At 41.1% G+C, this 20,565-nt stretch overlaps 2 protein-coding genes across 5 annotated transcripts in view; one reads left to right on the top strand and one right to left on the bottom strand.

Annotated features, from left to right (window-relative positions):
• rmdn1 (regulator of microtubule dynamics 1) lies at nucleotides 1-18,296 on the top strand. Its single transcript, XM_080417805.1, has 10 exons — nucleotides 1-159; nucleotides 2,101-2,209; nucleotides 2,315-2,399; nucleotides 6,809-6,968; nucleotides 7,337-7,426; nucleotides 7,748-7,803; nucleotides 9,097-9,184; nucleotides 9,379-9,409; nucleotides 9,569-9,702; nucleotides 12,793-18,296. Exons 1-10 carry the CDS (start codon nucleotides 22-24, stop codon nucleotides 12,832-12,834), a joined length of 933 nt encoding a protein of 310 aa, XP_080273931.1. The 5' UTR covers nucleotides 1-21; the 3' UTR covers nucleotides 12,835-18,296.
• A 289-nt stretch (nucleotides 18,297-18,585) lies between these two features.
• wwp1 (WW domain containing E3 ubiquitin protein ligase 1) overlaps nucleotides 18,586-20,565 on the bottom strand; it is a 58,050-nt gene continuing 56,070 nt past the window's right edge. For all 4 annotated transcript variants that reach the window (XM_080417799.1, XM_080417800.1, XM_080417801.1 and 1 more), the window contains 2 exons: nucleotides 19,661-19,733; nucleotides 18,586-19,253 (listed from right to left, as the gene is read on the bottom strand). In XM_080417799.1, the coding sequence (XP_080273925.1) occupies nucleotides 19,154-19,253; nucleotides 19,661-19,733 (173 nt within the window). In that variant the 3' untranslated portion in view covers nucleotides 18,586-19,153. The remainder of the gene's footprint in view (nucleotides 19,254-19,660; nucleotides 19,734-20,565) is intronic.

Below are 20,565 nucleotides of genomic sequence, written 5' to 3'. Positions count from 1 at the left end.
TGTTGACACTCATCAGACAGGATGTCTGCTGCAGCTCTCTGCAGAAGTGCTGCTGTTGCCAGATCTTTGGTCTCACTGAATGTCAGCCAAACAAACTGGCTTAAATGGAACAATCTGCATCACTGGAGAGCTTTGAAGAAGATCACAGCTACTCTTATGGTAAGTGTAAAAATAAATATGATTCTAAAACAATCTAGTTTGTTTTCCTAAAATTCACCTGCTGTCATGATGGTTTCATTTATTTCCTATCTTCCTTCATTGGCTGACTGCACAGAGGTAATATTAGCTGCTTGGAGGGGCGTTTGGAAATATTTTCAAACATTTACTTTGATGATGCAGTTTAGTGAGCTACCGGTATGTAGGTTAAAGTGCAGTGGGGTATTGTTACAGCCAGGGAGGGCTCTGTAGCAGCAGTGTTAATTACCTTAAGAAGATGCTTTGAGGTAGTCATGCAACCTTTATTATTTTGTGACTGATTTTTTAAAAATAAAAAAATGATATGACATGACATGAATGCAATGTTAATTTGATTTGTGCAGTCTGTTTGATATTATATGCCACCCATGCTTATCCCTTAAGCATGGGTGCCAACAGTGGCACAGGGGAGGGTGATCACTGGCACACTGGCATAATTGTGATGAGAGAGAGGTTTTTTCTTTTAAAATGTAATATTAAAGAAAGGTTTAGTCAGTTAAAATAAGTCCTCTCGCATCTATATACAAATGACATCCTGCACATTATTTCTACATACATTCAAACTCCCAACTCTGACTGGGGGAGGGAGTCTGAGAGATCGGTGGGGTTATTGCTCTCTGAGTCTAATGATCATTACATCCTGATGTGAAAGAAAACATTTATAAAGAAGAAAACCATAAAGGTTGTTATGTATAGCCTATGGAGAATTCAAATCAGTTGGAAATATTTCATTTTGATGATGTGGTGTCATATGGCACACTGTCACTGACTATCAAGAAAATGAAAACTTGCCACCTTTGCCACAAAGGTTGCCGACCCTATTATATGCCATCATCTGTGACTGTGATCATTGCTATCATTGGTCTGGAAGAAAGCCTAATAACAATAAATAACACAATCAAATTCCGAAGTCTAAATGGGCTCTGATAAAAGAACTGGCCCCGGTGCCTTGCTCCAGAGTTACCTATGGCCTTGCCTTGTCCTCCTCCTAGTCAAGCAGGCTACAGCACAGTGTTTCTCAAAGTGGGGGGTCCAGGGGGGTCCCCAGCTAAATGAGTTAATAGAGCATCAAAATCAGTTTAACCACTTTAAACCTATAGTATATACATTGGCTATTTGAAATTTAAATAGCCGATCTACAAGTTCTCAACGCAGCGATGTGACATGTTGAGAGCTTGTAGATCTGTTTTTTTCCCCAAAAAATCTTGAAAAAACGTAGAAAAACGTAAAAATGTAGAATATATATTTGAAAAATAAATCAACAACACAAATCTCTTACTGAGGTCCCTGGCACAAAATATTTTTAGATGGGGGGTCCGTGGTCTAAACCATGGGCTCTGATAAAAAATAAAAAACTGGCCTGGTGCCTTGATCCAGAGTTACCTATCATAGGTAACTCTGGATCAAGGCACCAGGACAGTTTTTCCGGCTATAGGTAACTCTGGATCAAGGCACCAGGCTAGTTTATTTTAGGTAGGTCTATTGGCCTTATGGGGTCAAAAGAGGACAACGATCGCAGTGGCTCTAAAGATAGATACTACATTAATGGTGGAATAGGTCAAGAGTTGTTTATATAACTTAACCTGAAAATTACAGTACGTTCTGATGTACAAACATTATACTGTTTGGTTTGTCTGTCCGTTTGTCTGTTTCTTTTTTATTACTCTTTTAATTATATTTTTTTTACTATTTGTCTATTTACTTATTTTTTTGCTGTTTTGTTTTATTTTTGTCTTGTCTGTACTTTACTGTTTTTTGTCTTGTTGTTATGACCTTGATGGGGGGTTGGGGGGCTGGGGAAATAACATATCGGATACAGTACAATGTACATTGTATCATTCCCACAGTAGAGTGGAGTGTGTCTTATGTTATTATTATCTTTCTGTCCTACACTCACCTACGCAGGGTGGGAGAGCTGCATTCTTACTGAGCCTACCTACGCTCTCTTATCTGGGGTTTGAGGCTCACCAGAAGGTACACGGTGGTACATCTGTGGTCCTTGCATTAGAAAAAGGTAGGCTGTGCCTATTGCTGTCTGCACAGTGAGATGTCATGCAGCAGATTTTGCCTTTTAAAAATGTGCAACCTAAGCTTGGTATTGTCTTTTGCATGTGAGCAGAGGAGGTTTTGGAGCAGGCGGACTATCTGTACAGCTGCGCAGAGACAGAGAAACTCTATCAGCTTCTGATACAGTACAAAGACAGGTAAGAGTGTCACTTTTTCACACTATTACCACACAGTTTCTCCCTTATTTAAGCCAGGTTCCTTACTGCCTTTATAATTTCTTCTGTTAAAGGACCACCATCCTTTTTGTCATTCGTCACTCTTACTTTCAGTTCATTGATTCCTCAAAACCATGTTTTGATATACAGGTATGCCTATTCGTGATTGATATTCATATCACTACGTCGTCCCATCATGTCACCATGACTCAGCCATAACCATATAAGGAGCTACGCCCACATGTGGAGTGTGTTGTCTAACCCCAATGTGTCGTCACAGCATCAGGCGCAAACAAATTGGTCAACTCCATATATGGGCACAAATGGGGGCATGACCATATATGGGCATATACTGATGACATCAGGGATCTCCATATATGGGCATATCAGTTGGATTGGTGGTGCGACGTAGGTGTGAGGGCGCGTAGCGGCCCGAACCTCTAGTAATGCAAAACGTATTACTTCATCAAATGCTATTCTGAAGTGTGTGTTCTTACTTAGATTTAGTAATTTAGGTCCATTGTGCCATAGGTTAAACACCCCATTGCTGTGCATGCATATACACAGTACATGCATATGGGACTTATTTATGGACTATGGTATTTGCACTGAACTCCATAATGTGCATTCGTCTTTGTAATGAGGGGTTTATGCGTTGGCTGAAACCCTACTATAACATCTATTTATTTGGTGACTTGCTAACAGTCTTTGATTTGATTTATTTATTCGCATTTTAACATTATTAAAAAAAACACAGAAATAAGTGCAGATGAGAAAGGAAACCCTTATAGGGCTTATACAAGGTTCTCACCTATAATAATAATAAACAAGTAGTAAGTTAAACATAGTAATCAAACATAAGACATGACAAACAACGTGTGTGTGTGTGTGTGTGTGTGTGTGTGTGTGTGTGTGTGTGTGTGTGTGTGTGTGTGTGTGTGTGTGTGTGTGTGTGTGTGTGTGTGTGTGTGTGTGTGTGTGTGTGTGTGTGTGTGTGTGTGTGTGTGTGTGTGTGTGTGTGTGTGTGTGTGTGTGTGTGTGTGTGTGTGTGTGTAGGGCTACATTATATGGTAGAAGCAAGTGGAGAGGCTTGATTCATCTGCTCATGTCTGCCTTTTCGGAGTCACTTACATCTTTTTCTCTTTCCATCCATCTCAGCATTTTTATTCATACGTAACATGCCCCAAAGCATGATAGTATGTTAATTGTATCATGCAGTATATCTGTAAAGATTCTAGAAGAATCTGCATTTGTTATGTTTCTTCGCTAATGTAATTTTTAGTTTTTCCTTTAATTTGTCATCTGTCTGTATATACCTAATCTCTCAAGAACAGATTCTGCTCTGCGTTGGAGAGATAGTACAAACAGCAGAGGGCGCTGTTTTTCATTCTCACTGGCTCTGGGTTCCCAGATTGGTATATACCAGGCCAACCCAGTCACACAAAGGCTCATAAATAATCCACTCTAGTAAGCCACTATGATGAGTAGGTCTATTGTGCTGGAAAAATTCCTTCCTTCATAGAGAACACACACACACACACACACACACACACACACACACACACACACACACACACACACACACACACACACACACACACACACACACACACACACACACACACACACACACACACACACACACACACACACACACACACACTCTTTCTGTCTAATTACATCACAGTGTTAGTTTATATTACACTGAAAAAAGAAACCGGGCAATTATTTTATTTGACATATTTATGATGATATGACAGACAGTAAACACCCTTCGGGTCCTCATGTTGTTGACTATAAATCCTGGCTCATTACCTTATAGATAGCTGGGGGGGGTTTGGTATACCTGAACTGGAACTGAAAACCATGATCAAACTACACGCAACATAACTTAATGAACAAGCTAGGACAGGGTGCAAACACAAGCCTTAAATAGACAGGGAAATAATAAGACACAGGTGAACTCAACAGACATCAACACCGGGATAGGCTGAGGGACTAAGAGGACACAGGAGGAGAACAAGACTAATCACACAGGAGATGAGACAATTCAATTCAAAGGGCTTTATTGGCATGAGAAAACATACGTTTACATTGCCAAAGCACAATACAACAATACAGCAATACAACAAAACAAAAAATATGTACATTTGAAAGTCAGAATCTTCAATAGATCAATTTCTATGTACCAAGATCACTGGGTGCAGGTATAGTGCCGGAATATACACAATGATTAGTCTTTAGGGTGGTTGTGTTCCGTTTGATATCCTTCTCCTATCACAGCAACTCACGAATCTTGCTGCTGTGTTTGCACATTGTTGTACTTCGCCCAGCAGATATGGGAGTTTTTTGTCATTGGTCATGTTTTCAAAATCTCTGTGTGTGGTTGTAATCTGTGGGAAGTATGTGTCTCTGATGTCTTGGTACAATGGACAGACGGTTAGGAAGTGTAGCTCGGTTTCCACTTCATTTTGTGTGCAGTGGGTGCATAGTCTGTCTTCTCTCGGGATACAGGTCTGAGACAAGACAGGTAACAGTAACTAAGCAGAACAGGAAATACTACAAAATAAAGGAACACAAAAGCAGGGCAAAGGCAACAACAGAGTAACACAACACAAAAGGAACGATACAACATAAGTCCTAATAAGTCCACAACCTTATAAGGGCAGGAAGGTCTAAGTAATAAAGTCAAAGTCCAGGGCTCGAGGAGCGGACCGTGACACTTCTATTTTGGATCATGAATGATCCAAAATAGAAGGATCTGGTTATTTATCACAATAAATGCAAGGTATATACCCACCTCTCAAGAGCTTTTAACATCACTAGAAGTGTCAGCAGCCAAAGTGGGCCTTTTGCTGAACGCCAAAAAGACAGAATGCCTGCTTCTGAATGAAGACTCTGATCACCCAACCATCTGCTCCATAAACGGCAGTGACATCAAAGAAAGTGAGGATTTCAAGTACCTTGGATCGTATGTAGTCAGTAGCAGAAAGGACTTCCTGACTAGGAAAGGTCAGGCCTGGAGTGCTTGCAATAAGCTACATCAAATATGGCAGTCAGACATCTCAAGAACCACCAAGATCAACCTTTTCAAAGCCTGTGTGGAAAGTATCCTTCTGTATGGTGCCGAAACATGGACAATGAATAAGGAGCTACGGGATCGTCTGGACGGAACATACACAAGACTCCTCATGCGTGTCCAGAACCTTTCATGGAGGAACCATCCCACTAAAGCTCAGATTTATGGTGGCATCCCCTCCATCTCAGTTGTTGTGGCACAAAGAAGACTCCGCTTTGCTGGACATTGTCACAGAGCAAAAGACCAGGTCATTTCGGATATTCTTCTGTGGAGACTACCCTGCCCATCAAGAGGAACCAGACCACTCACATTTCCAGATGTTCTGAGTAGAGATACAGGACTGACTGTGAATGAACTTGGGGTGGCAATGAGCAACAGAGACCAGTGGAAGCAGCTTGTGTCGCAGATCTCGAGGGCACTCGAATGATGATGATGATACCCACCTCTAATCAGTAAATATTCATAGTCATGTATGCTGTTTAGATAGATGTATGCTGTTTGCTGGTCTATTTATGCTAAGTTTGTTCTTTTGTTTTGATGCTAGGTTTGAGGTTTATCTGGTGTCCTATGACTGTACTTTGTAGCATTCAATTGTTTCCTTTACACTCTTATATTCTTGACCTCTTAGGCTATGTTCTAAATAGCTGACTATTTTAAAATAGTTCAAATAGCCTACAAGCTCACAACGTGTCGATGTAGATCAGCTAGTTGAACTATTTTAAAATGTTTCTAAAAATAGTAAAATATGGCTTATAAGTTTAGGGATAAGTGGTAAGACGCACGCAAGACCAGTTTAGCCAGTTCGGCCCTTTATAGAGCCCTTAGGGCCCTATAAAGGGCCGAACTGGCTAAATCCACTAATTTGGGATTTAGGACAAGGCAAGGGGCGTTCCCCCGCAAAAGTTGCTATTTTGAGACACCTGCCTTACCCGCAAAACACCTGCACTACCTGTTAGCAGGCATAGCGGGCGCAAAATAGCGTTTAAGGACAGTGCCAGCTTACCTTATCCCTAATTCACGGATAATGGGCAGAAATTCACGGCTAGTGGGCAGCAGGTGAGGGTTTAGAGGTGCCAAAAATGGAGCCCCATCTATAGTAAGGTTTATGCTTCATAAATCCTGTACTGTACCTACACTCATACCATATTGTGTGTGTGTGTGTGTGTGTGTGTGTGTGTGTGTGTGTGTGTGTGTGTGTGTGTGTGTGTGTGTGTGTGTGTGTGTGTGTGTGTGTGTGTGTGTGTGTGTGTGTGTGTGTGTGTGTGTGTGTGTGTGTGTGTGTGTGTGTGTGTGTGTGTCTGTGTCCGTCCAGTGAAAATGCAGAGTTCCTGTGGCGTTTGGCGCGGGCATCTCGTGACCTGTCCCAAATGTCAAACGTGGCCGCTGACCAGAAGAAGCTGCTGAGATACGAGGCCTTTGAATATGTCAAGAAGGCCCTGGAGAAGGATGAAGCCTGCTTCGCAGCACACAAAGTAGGACTGTCCCCATGCTATACCATAATACCATAATTTCTGTTAAATATTAAATGACAAAAGAAAGCATTTTCCATGCCATTCAGCCAATTGGACATTAACCACTTTATACTATAACGCTTTATACTTCATTGACTAGTATAGACCCCAGGGGTTCCCTCCTTTTTCCCTCTTATGACAAGTCTCTTCACCGAAAAAATAGCTGATCTACAATCTCACTTGTGCTGCGATGCGTTGTGAGTTTATAGATCAGCTATTTTTGCGGAATGTTCGCCACAGAATAGGGATGCTAGGGTTCACGTGGTTTTATATCATACTTATTGTAATCTTTCAGAACCTCTCTCTTTCTCCTCCTAATGCACGTATAGTGGTACGCGATATGTCTCAGTGATGTTGGCGACTACGAGGGTGTAAAGGTGAAAATAGGAAACTCGTACATCATCAGGGAACATTTGGAGGTAAATCCTGTTTTGGTTCATATCACAATTACAGCAGAGAGAAGGACTCACTACTCGTTGCCACGATGCAAAAATAATGTTATTGAAACCAACGTTTCGACAGTATCGTCTTCTTCAGGGTTTGAGGGTTCGGGAAACCCTGAAGAAGACGATACTGTCGAAACGTTGGTTTCAATCAAATCATTTTGCAGCGTGGCAACGAGTAGTGAGTCCTTCTCTCTGTTGTAACGGTGTGCGCTCCTCCTGTGTTTGGTTCATATCACAGAAACAAAGTGGCACATTCAGCAGAAATCTGACACAAACAATGAACTTTTGCCACAGAGAGCCGTAGAGCTGAACCACAAAGATGCTACCTCAATCCACATCTTGGGTCACTGGTGAGTCTATCATTTAACCGTGTGTGTGTGCGTGTGTGTGTGTGTGTGTGTGTGTGTGTGTGTGTGTGTGTATTTATATGTGCAAAATGTATCCAATTGAAACACATTAGTGCAAACATGTAATGTAAACAAGAAAAACAGGACTAAGAGTCTGAAAGCCCATCATTATTCTTCATTTAAACAGGTGAAAGTCTTGTTGAGATTAAAAGATTTCCAAGAGTGACCTGGCATGAATAGTGTTATAATAAACACAAACAATTCAAACTGACAATATCTACTGTCACACTATAACAGAGTGACACAATATCCTGTAAAAATGCAAGTGTGTCAAGAACAAAAGAAACAGTTAAAAAAAACAGGTTCAACAGGTTTAAAACAATTTCAGCTAAAATGTTAAAGCAATCACAGTGACCACTTTGAACTTTGAACCCATCTACAAGCTCACTGTCGTGAGCAAATTTTGCTCTGAATTCTTTTGACAATAATGACATGCCCAAAATCGGTATGCCAGACTGAACGTGGTTAAACTATTACTATTATTTATTTTGTTCCCCTCTCCTTTCCAATTAGCCCCCCTGGCGGTCCTTAATTTGAAAACCTGTGCCGTAAATTATGGTACTAGGGGAAAGTTCAAAATTCAGCCCTGGAATTTTGGTCCAAGCCCCCCCCCCCCTCAATGGAGGGCGGGGGGGGCGTTTCGCTGTTTTAACCCAGCAACCCTATGTAAATTACGCCACTGCTGAAAAGCATCCCAGCCCAAACAGTAACGTAACTAATAATTGGGCCGCGCAACCCGGAAATGACCATAATAATCCTAAAACGGGAGCAAAATTATTTAAAAAAACGTCCGTTTGCCCTGTCTTGGCGGCCTGGAATTGTCCCAAATTTCCCAGTGGCCAGCACTGGCTACAGTAGCCAACTACAGTAAACAGTGAAAACTAGAAAGAGTCATCGCTCATAGTTTCATACTCGTAGTTTATTTGCAGAAATATTTATTTAGGATTGAGAACTAAAAAGTGATGCAGCAAGGCTATGTCGTTGCTTTAAAAAAAAAACATATATTTTTTAGTTCCGTCGTAAATAATAAAATAATAAATTGGAAGCTACGAGTGTGTGTCGACTCTCTCCTCTAGTCTGAGGAGCATGAAGGCAGCGGCACACAGCAAATTCCGTGGTAATCAAGCTAGTTGTTTTTGAGGTGTATTGTTTGGCCAAAGTAGTGGACATTACCATCTGACCTGCTGATTATATTCTGGGAATTAAATTCAATCTTATCCATCTACTCTTTCCTAGGTGCTTCGCTTTTGCTGAGTTGCCGTGGTACCAGCGCAAGGTGGCAGCTGTGATCTTCGCATCACCTCCTTCATCCACATATGAAGAGGTGAAGACCGCTCAAGTGACAGTGTGTTTGTCCTCACAGAGAACCGTGTGGCTCAAAGGAGCTCAGTAAAGCAGCCTCAAACTCCCACGATGTCTATCATCACTTACTATTCGCTCAACTGGTTTACAACTTTTGAAGACAATTCTCCGTATTTACAAATCAACCACTAACCGTATTCTTTCTGCTTCCTACAGGCTTTGGCATTCTTCCTGAAAGCTGAGGAAGGTAACACATTGCAGGCTTGTTGTGGTGTCACAAGGAACACTTTACAAGGCATTTACACAGCCTGTTATCTTGTGCTTTACTGCAACATAAATCATTGCATTGTGTAAAAGTGTCACAAGGCTTTCAGAAACGGGTTTGTCTTTATTTTGGCTTTCCCAGTTGACCCTAACTTCTACAGTAAAAACCTTCTAATGCTGGGGAGGACTTACATGGCCATGAATGACAAGGAGAGTGCCTTACTATGGCTGACCAAGGCAACAAAGTACCCTCCGCACACAGAGGAAGACAAAGAGGTAACGAGCAGCAATACCAACCTTTTGGTAGCTAACTAGAAGCTATTATCTATCTAACCACTTGAAACCTAGCGTCTGTATTCTGGGAGCGAACATTCAGCAAAAATAGCAGATCTGCAAGCTCACAACCTGTCGCGTTGTGAGCTTGTAGATCGTCTATTTTGGTGTTGAGGGGGAAAAGAAACGGATATAGTAGGTATATGGGGTTTAAGCAGGGGTCATCACCATGCAAGCTTGTGATGGACATTTCCATCAATCTTTTGTTTTTGCCACGGACATATTACCAGATTCTAGGCCTGACCTCGACTAAGTCGACTAGTCGACTGGTTAGTCGCGGGGGGTCCGAGTTGACTAAGTGTCTCTTAGTCGACTCTAGTCGAGAAAAAAAAAAAAAGGGCCAAAATATTTTAAATTGTTTTTTTGGCCAAGTCTACACCTGCAACCACACGTAACTTCCACTTTATTCTTCTTATTCCTCGTCTTTGTATTGGTATTGTTTGTGTTGGAGCGCCTCAGTGCGGCTGCAGAGTTCATGTGCAACCTCTTCCAGAGAGAGATAGAGACACTAGAAACTCTGCTGGAGACAAAACAAACTGTGTAGACTTGGCCCTTTGAAATAAAATTTATTTTGGCCCCAAAAAAAAAAAAAGGTTTTTTTTTTTTTCAATTTCAATTTCAATTAGTCGCCAATTAGAGTCGACTAAACAAATCCTTAGTCGGGGACAGGCCTACCAGATTCACGTCGACCTAGCCCTAAATGTACTAATGGACTCCTGATGTGCCATAGTGTCTACTCTATTCCACCACGCTACACATTTTAAAACGAGCCACTTATCAAATAAAATCTAAATGATTTTGTGGGGGAAAGACGATCTACATGCTCACAACACATCACAGCATGTTGTGAGCTTGTAGATCAGCAATTTTATTTTTAGCCTTAAATGACATGCCAAAAATTGGAATGTGCTTCCATCTTACATTGCAGGAGCAAAAGGGTCATACTTGAGGACAGGAAGAGTTCTACCAGCTAAACTAGGTTTTTTTGTGTCAACTTTAATAGTTGTGGTTTCCATTAAGGTGAACAGGGGCCTGTTTCCCAAAGGCAGAATTAAATCATCCTGGATGTAAGCCAAATCCAGGTTTGACAAAGTCTGCTCAGTACAGCCTGGTTTATTCCGTTCCACTAACGCCAAGCCAAGCTGAGAAGGAGCGACTTTGTTGAGCCAGGATGGTCAAGCCAAGGTGAATGCATGTTCACGTATTCCTTTAAAAGACCATGCGGTCGAGCACAGATTTACTGATCCTGAAATGGGAAATAAGCGCTTACGAAATAAGCGCTTAACTTAAACTTCATAATGAAACTGTCATATGAATAAATATAATATAACAGAATCCTTAATACTGTAAGCATAATAGTATTAATATGTTATATAACAATCAGTAACATTTAGTAAAGTCTTTTTTTTTACAAAAAAATTAAAATAAACGGTATGTAGACAAAAGTAATCCAATAACTCGAGAACCAAGGGAGTCTACCGGTGCGCCTCATCCTAAAACGGCCAATCCGGTGCGTCACAGGGGCAGGGACAACAGATGCAAAAGAGATCAACGCTGGAGCAGCATGGACAGTTTTAAGCCTTTTATTATTTAGGTGCAAGTATACAGAGTGACTGACGTTTCAGTCACTCTGTATACTTGCACCTAAATAATAAAAGGCTTAAAACTGTCCATGTTGCTCCAGTGTTAATCCAATAACTCCTCAGGATAGATCAAATCCATCCAATAAAGAATCCATAGTCCAGGAAATAATCTGACAGGAGCTAATCCACAACTCGCCAGCGAAAATAAAGATCTCACTGGTATAATGACTCACTGATATCTATATTCCTGTGCGTATTCTCCAGTGATTGTGGCATTCAGTTAAGTATTCCACAAATAGGCCTAGGCCTAGCAAAATGGATCACCCATAAGCGGTAAACTATGGTCTATCATAGTACGACTTCACAAATAATTTAAAAACGATTTTTTTTTCAAAATGTTTTTTAATAGCGAAAATAGCCGATCTACAAGTTCACAAGCTGTCATGATGAGTTTGTGCAGCCTAAATAATGAATTATATAGGTCTTAAGTAGTCCTTTAATGGCAACAACCTATACATATGTTTAAATACATACTAATAAAAAATAAGGCAACAAACACATAAGAATTGAATAAGTGTGGAAAAACTCATTGGTTTATAACAGTGGTGGCTGGTCATTTATTTTACATTTTTAAATGTTGGTTTTTCTTTTTTTCTCTCTCTCTAATCTAGCTAATTTGACACTGTTATGTTAATTCTTCATTATTAATTACTTATGTTATGATGCATCTCTTTCTCTTTCTCACAAATCAAGCGGACATGTATCATCACAGTGGAAGGCTTTTTATTTTTTCTATCATTGTCAGTCATATGACTTAGCCACCTTGTGGCTTAACATTTCCAAAACCAACCAAAAAGTGCCTTCATAAGGGTTAATGAAACCTGACAATAGCAAAAAAATTAACCAGTGCCATCCAAAAGTGCAATAAAAACAGAGAAAAAGTTGTTTTGTTTTATAAGTTAGGCTATACTATATTATGTTTACAATCTATGTCTGAAAGCGGTATGAAAGCCAGAATAATCCTGTATCATTCAAACCAAACCACGTGTAAATTGGTTGAGAACTGAGTGAGTTGTGGTGCTTTTCATGCCATAATAAGCTTGGTTATTCAAACGCACAACAACTCGCCTCCGCGACGTGTTGTGGGCTTGTACATCGATGATCCCGTCGTGTCGTCTGTGTAAGCCGGGACCGCACCTCCAGAGCAGGGGGAATTTGGGAAGCGAGGGCGAACCAATCACCACAAAGGTCACACATTTAGCAGAAAAGGCCTTTTTCCCCCAAAGCCACACCCCTTTTTGCAGGCTAAATAGATAGTGAAACGCCCCACATTTGAAGGGCATGCGCTTTATTTTGCAAAGAAACACCTCTTTCTTGTGGAGTGTTGGATTGTTTCCAGTCAAATATCTCATTCTAACCCCCAATCCACTTGCTTCTTGTTCCTCTCCAGGTCCATAAAGAAGCTGTTGATCTTCTGAAGAAGCTAGGATGAGAAGACACTACCACAATGACGGATGGGATTCTTGTAGTACTGTAATGAACTATTCCTAATGAAATGTATTCAATCAGTAGCCTGTTTCTGGCCTTACACAAAGAAATGACCCATATTCTTATCCTCTAATCCTTCTTATCCAAGCATATGTGGGCACGCGCGCAGGACACTCCTCTCTGTGAGAGAAGATATAGCTTGCTAACTATACCTAATATATACAGTGTATTGAAACATAATTTAACCGTCCAAATTATATATTCATGTGGTAGGGTGAAAAGATGAGTCATTGAGGCAATGGAAGAAAATGCCGCCTAGGATTTCCCTCAATAATCATAAAATAAATTAATTGTATTTTTGTACTTTTGTCTAGAGATGGGGTTATGATGACTTGTCCTCTGGGGCACAAACCACAAATGAAGTTATGATTGTGGAATGCAGTTATGATTTAACAATTGTACACTTGAGGATTCTTTATTTGTATGAAGTCCAAACTGCTGTAAAGATGGTCAGATACATTTATTAAATATGGTTCTTTCCACAGGCAAGATCCAACCAAAATAAAACAAGAGAAAATAACGGCATCTTTTTTCTTTATGAACAGAATAAAAATAGCCAACATTTATTTTTTTGTCTGAATCCTGAGCAGAATGCATCTCATTCCCTGTCACTCTCACAACAGAAAAGCATGGAAGGCAAGGGTTGGTGGGGTTTATTTCATCCGTTTTGTTTTCTCATAAATCCATCTGTCTCTTCATTAAAACAGGTCAGGAGATTAAAAATGATTCTTATCTCTATACACAGTCTCCAGTAAAGGGGCATTCTGTACAGTTACAGTGTGTATCTACACGCGATATGTTACAGTTCAGACCCGTTCCAGATTGCCTAAAGTGCAGCCATCAAAATCTCATATCACAGTATAATCACAGATTGATATATCATCATGAATCTTGTTTGTCATGTACCTATTCAGGTACTGTTAAATCTACTGTTGCAGTTGGCAGCGCTGAAGGCAACCTGGAACGTGACCTATTTTTGATAAGAACAAAGGCATCACAGATTTCCAACAATGGAACAGTGTCTGTGTATTTAATTAGAATAGGTATTTAATTTTTCTTATACAATGAATATGCATATACACTGAGTTCTATGAGTATGGATTTCTTTTTCTTTTGTTCAAAAGGAAAGCATGTTATGCAGTTTTGTACTTTTCTCTAGAGGAGGCTCTGTTGGCCTGTTCATACAAGAGTACATTTTATTTTCTTGTCGTCCCATATTACATGTCGACAGGGACAGGTGAATAGATGTTATATACACAAATGGGCATCTCGACTAGTCGTCCTCTCAATTGTCGAGATAGACCACCCTTCAGTGGTCTTAACACATCCAAAATACATCCAAACAACCATTCCGGATTTTGGGGTGCAAGTATCCAACAGTTACACGAGGAAAGAATGCTCTGCTATAGCCCCTCCCCCCACACACACACACACACACCTGGTTTTGGATTGCAAAATGAAAGTATAAGCATCAGAGTTGTTGGTTGAAATACAAAAAAAAAACCTGATGCACCAAAGGAAAAAGAAACGGCAAATAACTAGGGTGCATAAAAATAAATAAAAATAACAGGACAATCTAAAGCAAAAGCATTGCATTTTCAAGGTTGGCATGTTTCCACTACCCTGGCAGCAAGAAAAGGCCTTGAGCTGCCCAGAGGAGGCACACTGTGGAAGAGCTTCCACAGATGTTTCCATTTGGCCCGTGGCACACTACATTGTCCATCACAGGAGATTTGTGTTTATAAGATACATTTTCTGCTACCCAGCTCTGACTTATACACGCAAAATGTAATGAAACTAAAGCCTGAGTTCTATTTAGTTGCGCGCGGGCATCGCACACTGAAAATGTATTTACCGCGCGCGACACAGGCACACAACTAAGTATAAATCCGGCATAAGGCTTATGTACTTCTCAAACGAGAAAACAAGAAAGTGACATGATTGAACATAGACTTAATAAATTAAATAGGCAGATTATCATTTTATTTTAGAGAAGAGAAACGAGGCGCAGCTCTATGGCTTCAGAAGGCATGTTCTAGTTCAGCCATAATGCAGTCACACTGAGTCGAGCTTTTAGGGGTCAAAACTCCTGGTGGATTTATCAAGCAAACCAGTATTTACTGTTATTTGCCTGAAAAGTTTACAACAGAATTATTGTTGTGCCTGTGCATTCATGTTATTCAATATCAGAAACAGTTTTCTTTAATTATTATATTTAGTGCCTTAAATTCTCTCTTGCAGAAAAAAGGAAAAAAACAAGAATGTTCAAACAGGTTTTTGATTTAAACCCATATAAACTCCCAGAACTCCTAAACGATTGCTTAAGGATTTCAAAAGCAAAGGTCTGATTTGTGAGGCTAGATTAGCTAATGGCTATCATTGTGCTCTTTGATAAACTATCAGCCAACATTTTGCAACTATTTTAGCAATCCTCCACTGTATGCATATAATTTATACATGTTTGCATGCCGGTGTGACGCACCGAAAATAGCAGATCTACAAGCGGGCATGCAACTAAGTATAAATCAAGCCGTTGCTCTAATGCAGTGGTTCTCAACCTTTTCACCCTCCCAAATAATATTTGAACTGGGGACCCCAACCCTGACAAGCACTTGGAATTGTAGGAGTTGAAGAATTACATTTAGTTTTGACTTGGTTCCACAGATAAATATTGTGAAAATATCCAAACTACAAGCTCATTGCGAGGTGTCGTGAGCTTGTAGATCTGCTATTTAAAAGAATGTTGCCTCTTATATTATTGGACGATTTGACCAATGTTTGACCAGTTTTTATAGTATAGTTTGTTGATTACTTTTGATGCAGTAATGTTTTTTCATGTTGTCATCTCGGGACCCCCCCAAAAGCATGTGGGGACCCCCCTGGGGGTCCTGGCCCACAGTTTGAGAACCACTGCTCTATTGGACAAGAGTTTAATTATACTGAAATTGTGGGTTCCAAGTGCTCGAAAATACTGCAAGTTAGGCAAATGATGACATTGGTGTATTTTGAGTACGGTAGGTTATCCATGGAGGACATCACTGTGGTCCGTTCATCACTTGCTACACTAGGGTCACACTCTTCAAGTTGATCTAAGCACATTTATTCAGAGGTCTTCTTACCCACCTACTTTGTGGTGAGATGGGTTTTATGTACTCCTACATTAAAGAGCATGTTTAGGCAGCTTTCTAAGAAGTCATACATACACACACATACAGCACACCAGTCGCTTGACAGAATCACATGAAGATTGCATTTTTTCCCCCAAAGCTGCATTGTGCGGTATGCTGCCCCCTACCGGTCAAGAAAGGGACTTACAAGAACAAGCTGTTGTGTTTACCGTCTCTCCAACCTAAATTAAGCCTTACTTTATAAATGCTGTATTTTGTGTGTAGGCCTTGTTACTATAAAAATTGTTTCACAATGTAGCTGTAAAATAACACAAGACACAAATAAAATACCGAATGAAAAATATTGGACTTTGTCTCTCATTGCTAAAATGGTTGATTATATTTATAGTCCATCTATACAAATGGTACTCATGTGCCACAAAGGTCTGAATGCATTGAAATCAGCTTATGTTGGGTTGGAATGAAATCCAATATCCTCCGACCTCCACGGCACAGAATTGAACACCACTGGTGCAAATAAGGATGTACGTTTTGGTTCCAGGTCTTTGTCCTCAGTTGTCTGGGAACATTCCCTGTCCAATACTGTACATCATCATTGAGCAGCACTGCTAAAACAAAGTGGCTACAGCCGCACACCACCGCAGACAGTGGACAGTTATCATGGAACCTAAAATGTGTGGAAGAGAGAGAGAGAGAGTGACTAGAGGTAACAGCAGTGTATGTATGCCACTCCTAAGCTTTGGGTATGTTTCTTTCCACCCAAGAACTGTTTTCAACAGGAAGCTCACAATTGGCGACTAATACAAAATGAATACATGCCCCGGATTTATACAGGTACCATGGCGTGGATTTCGTTTGCCAGCCGCAAGCTCTTCACAAATGCCTTGTTTTGAGTTTCTCAGCCTACATGGCTGAGCCACTGACCCCACACACATTGCACTTTTCCAGTGCATGGTACAGTACTGGCTCAACTTAACTCACGTTCTTTTGTTTTCCATTGTGCAACCTACTGTACCTACAGTAGCAGCACTTTCTTGGTATCATCTCTGTCGAGCTTCCAACACTGCAGACAAATGGTCTAAACTCTGGTCTAAATTGGATCAGTCACCTTTGTGAACACAGATTAGACAATCTTCATATTGACCATTCTTCATTGTCGGGCATCAATCTGCCACCCTGTAGCTAACATTAGTAAAACACTGTTTCTAGGTTTACCTATATAGCTGTGTTTTTAAGTTAACCTATATACAGTATCTGCATTTTGACAGTTCCTGCAGTTTTGTGGATTTCCTGCAATAACTGTGTTAGTAGTGAAATACACAGCCATTTCAGGTATTTGTCCCTCTTAATATCAAAACAATTAAGGTGAAGAACTTAAGACAGTTGACTTTTTCTTTTATTACGCAGAGGGTTGGACGTTGCTACAATGAACAGCTACATTGAGAGGGACCTATCCCACGTCACGGAGGTTAAAGTGAGTAGAGTGTCGTCTGTACCATGCAGGGAAAAAGTGCCCATATACACCAATCACTGCACCCCAAAACATAGCATCCAAACGGCAAATGAGGACTTAGTTGATTCCTCACGTCCACTTGATTGTTGACCAAAAATTGACAGGCTGAAGAGGAGGAGACTTTCTTTACTAAATGAAGGCCAGTGTCCATTTTGTCCACCATAGCTCTTAGGTGAGGCGAGGGTTGTCCATCGTGTCATTGGATGAACACTGGGGTGGGGGGGGGCACACACACAATAGGCCCCTTTTCCACTTCTCATCTTTGTGCAGTAGTTAAAGAAGATGGAGAAGAGGGCAGGCTGGTCAAATACTGGGCTTTGTTGATGATGATAATAATATTATGAACGATGACAGAAATGTTACAATACTGACAGAGGGATAGCAGTCTACAAACTGTGAGTGAGTGTGTGTGTGTGTGTGCAGCCTGATCTCCAGAGAATACCGTAACATTGCACGGAACAGTGCACTTCATTCCGTGGATAGTCGCCTCGGAACTCCCAAATTGCGTGCATATGTACGGCGAGTCCCACGGTGGGCGTAACCAGTCGCAACACGGAAAAACCCGGAAGCAGAGCAGTCCGCACAATAAAATTTACGATTCTGTGCCTATCGGTACATAACTCAAACGGCGCTGAGTAGGCACAGGCGAATGTCCCACCGTTCAGGACGGCAACTCGGTCGCCTTAGCTCCCTCGGTGGTCCTTCACGGGGGCCTCCGAAATGGTTTTGTCACAAGGCAGCGCCGTACCATATGCACGCAATTCGGGAGTTCCGAGGCGGCTATCCACGGAATGAAGTGCACTCGTTCCGTGCAATGTTACGGTAATCTCTGGAGATCGGGTTGGTGTGTGTGTGTTGGTGTGTGTGTGTGTGTGTGTGTGTGTGTGTGTGTGTGTGTGTGTGTGTGTGTGTGTGTGTGTGTGTGTGTGTGTGTGTGTGTGCGCGGCAAGATGTGGATACAACAGCAGTCCACCATTCTTCACAGGAAGTTAGTGCATTGTGTGTGTGTGTGTGTGCGTGTGTGTGTGTGTGTCTGTTTGGGAGGGGGGTGGGGTTGACGGTATTCTCTTCTCCAGAGGCAGCCATGCAAGCGCGCAGCAACAGACGCAACAACAGCTACGGGTCCAACAAAAAGCATAAGAAATGATGAGAAAAACAATTTAAAATCAAGAGGGGGAAAAAAAGTCAGGCACCGGACCCTGATACTACAATCACCCTTTAAAAGCTCTATAGAACTAGAGCCATAGAAGAGGTTATCACTTGGACTATCAAATTGTCTCTACGATGCTTTCAGTCTCCTTTTAAAAGCCCAGCTGGGACAGAGAGAGGGGGCGGGGCAATCAGCATCCGTGATTTACCTTCGCTTTGAAATGTTTGCATATTTTACGATGGGGTTCAAAAATAATATTTAAGCACTGTTGGTAGAAAGGAGCTGGGGCAGGGATACTGCAAAAATGACACTAAGAATTAAGATTTGGTTTAAAATGACAAAATAGCTTATGTAAATTGGTAGTTATCTGTGCAAATTATTATTTTTTTCTTTTTCTTTTTTTTTTGTACTTGGCTGGATAAACAGCAGTAGGTAGAGAGATGAAGGACTCCTTCCTCTCTCTGTCTCCTTTCTACTCTTGGCCAAATCCTTCCGTTTCGTCGATGGCAAACAATAGTTTCTCTTTTAGCTGGTCGAAGCTTTTGTAAGGGGGCAAGTCCAGCCGGTTGAAGCTGTAACAGGCAGAGAGAAGGGGCAGGTTAGCGTGAAAGAAAATTACTTGAAGTTTATAGTTATAGCTATTACCTAGAACAACTATAGCTACAGTAGCCAGTAAGAAACAATGAAGAGCAATTTGTAAATACTAATGTGCCTTCCACACCAAGCACTACAACTATAAAAATATATAATTAAAAAAATTGTTCCTACTCAAGTGGATGGCACAGTCCACACCACAACTTAACGACATCAGTCGTTTAGATGCTCAAATAATTATCGTTACAGAGTGCTTGGTGTTGACGTCCACTCAAATATAACAAAACAAGAGATTAGCCATGGACACACAGACACATACAGTACAGAATAGACGGCTCGGCCCCTATAGGAGCCAAGCATGTGATGACTACAGCAGTCCACTCACCATGTGTGGCTTCTAGGAAGCCAGGTGTCCTTCCCCACCTTCTCAATGCAGAACTTCTGTGGCCCGTTACTCCCTAATATCCAGACAACAGGAAAAACGTTAAAAGATAAGGTGAAAGATTGTAAAATTGTATACTGGACCTGTTCAAAAATGAGATCCCTTTGGATATCCTTATAAAATATTGTCAAATTGCTTGGGATAACAAACAAAATCCTCCTAGATCCTGACTTCATTATGTCCTAGGGAAGTGATTTTCACACCAATGGGCAAATCAAAACCCGAAGGCACACCTGCATTCATAGTGAAAATAAACGATCACGTTAGTGATGTGCGGGTCGGGGTTTTTTCATGACCCGCCCCGCCACGGAAACCCAACCCGCCTCAACCCGCCCCGCGAACCCATATATAAAGCTATGGCTCAACCCCGCCCCACGACCCGCGGCGGAGAAAAAAAGATAATCATCATCATAATAGCTCAGATTTATATAGCGCTCTTTTAACCCATTGATACCTGGAACGCATCTGTGTCACTTTAGATTTCTTTAGGCTATTTTTGAAAAATCGTGAAAATTATTTTTAAAATATTTTTTTCAGATTCTTTTTTTAGGATTTTGAAAATGTTTTTTTTTGAGCGGCTGACCCGCTCACCCGCAGCCTGCATAATTGCCCTGAAATCCTGACTCGACCACCCGCGCCGCGGGTTGACCCGCGGGACCCGTGGGTTACGGGTCGGCCCGCTCATCACTAGATCACGTGTATTTTCGCTATTGTTTGACAATTTGTGAAAAAACGTATACAATGCCTTTAATGACATGCCCCAAATGGGTAATTTTTCTAAACTCTCGGCTATCGGTGCCCCCAGGAAATCAACACTTTTTAAAAGCGGCCGTCCTGACAGAAATGTC

The sequence above is a fragment of the Gymnoscopelus braueri genome (genome assembly GCF_963280865.1).
Source record: "Gymnoscopelus braueri genome assembly, chromosome: 21".
NCBI lineage: Eukaryota > Metazoa > Chordata > Actinopteri > Myctophiformes > Myctophidae > Gymnoscopelus > Gymnoscopelus braueri.
The sequence above is the reverse complement of the archived record's forward strand: the minus strand, read 5'-3'. Positions and strand labels throughout refer to the sequence as shown.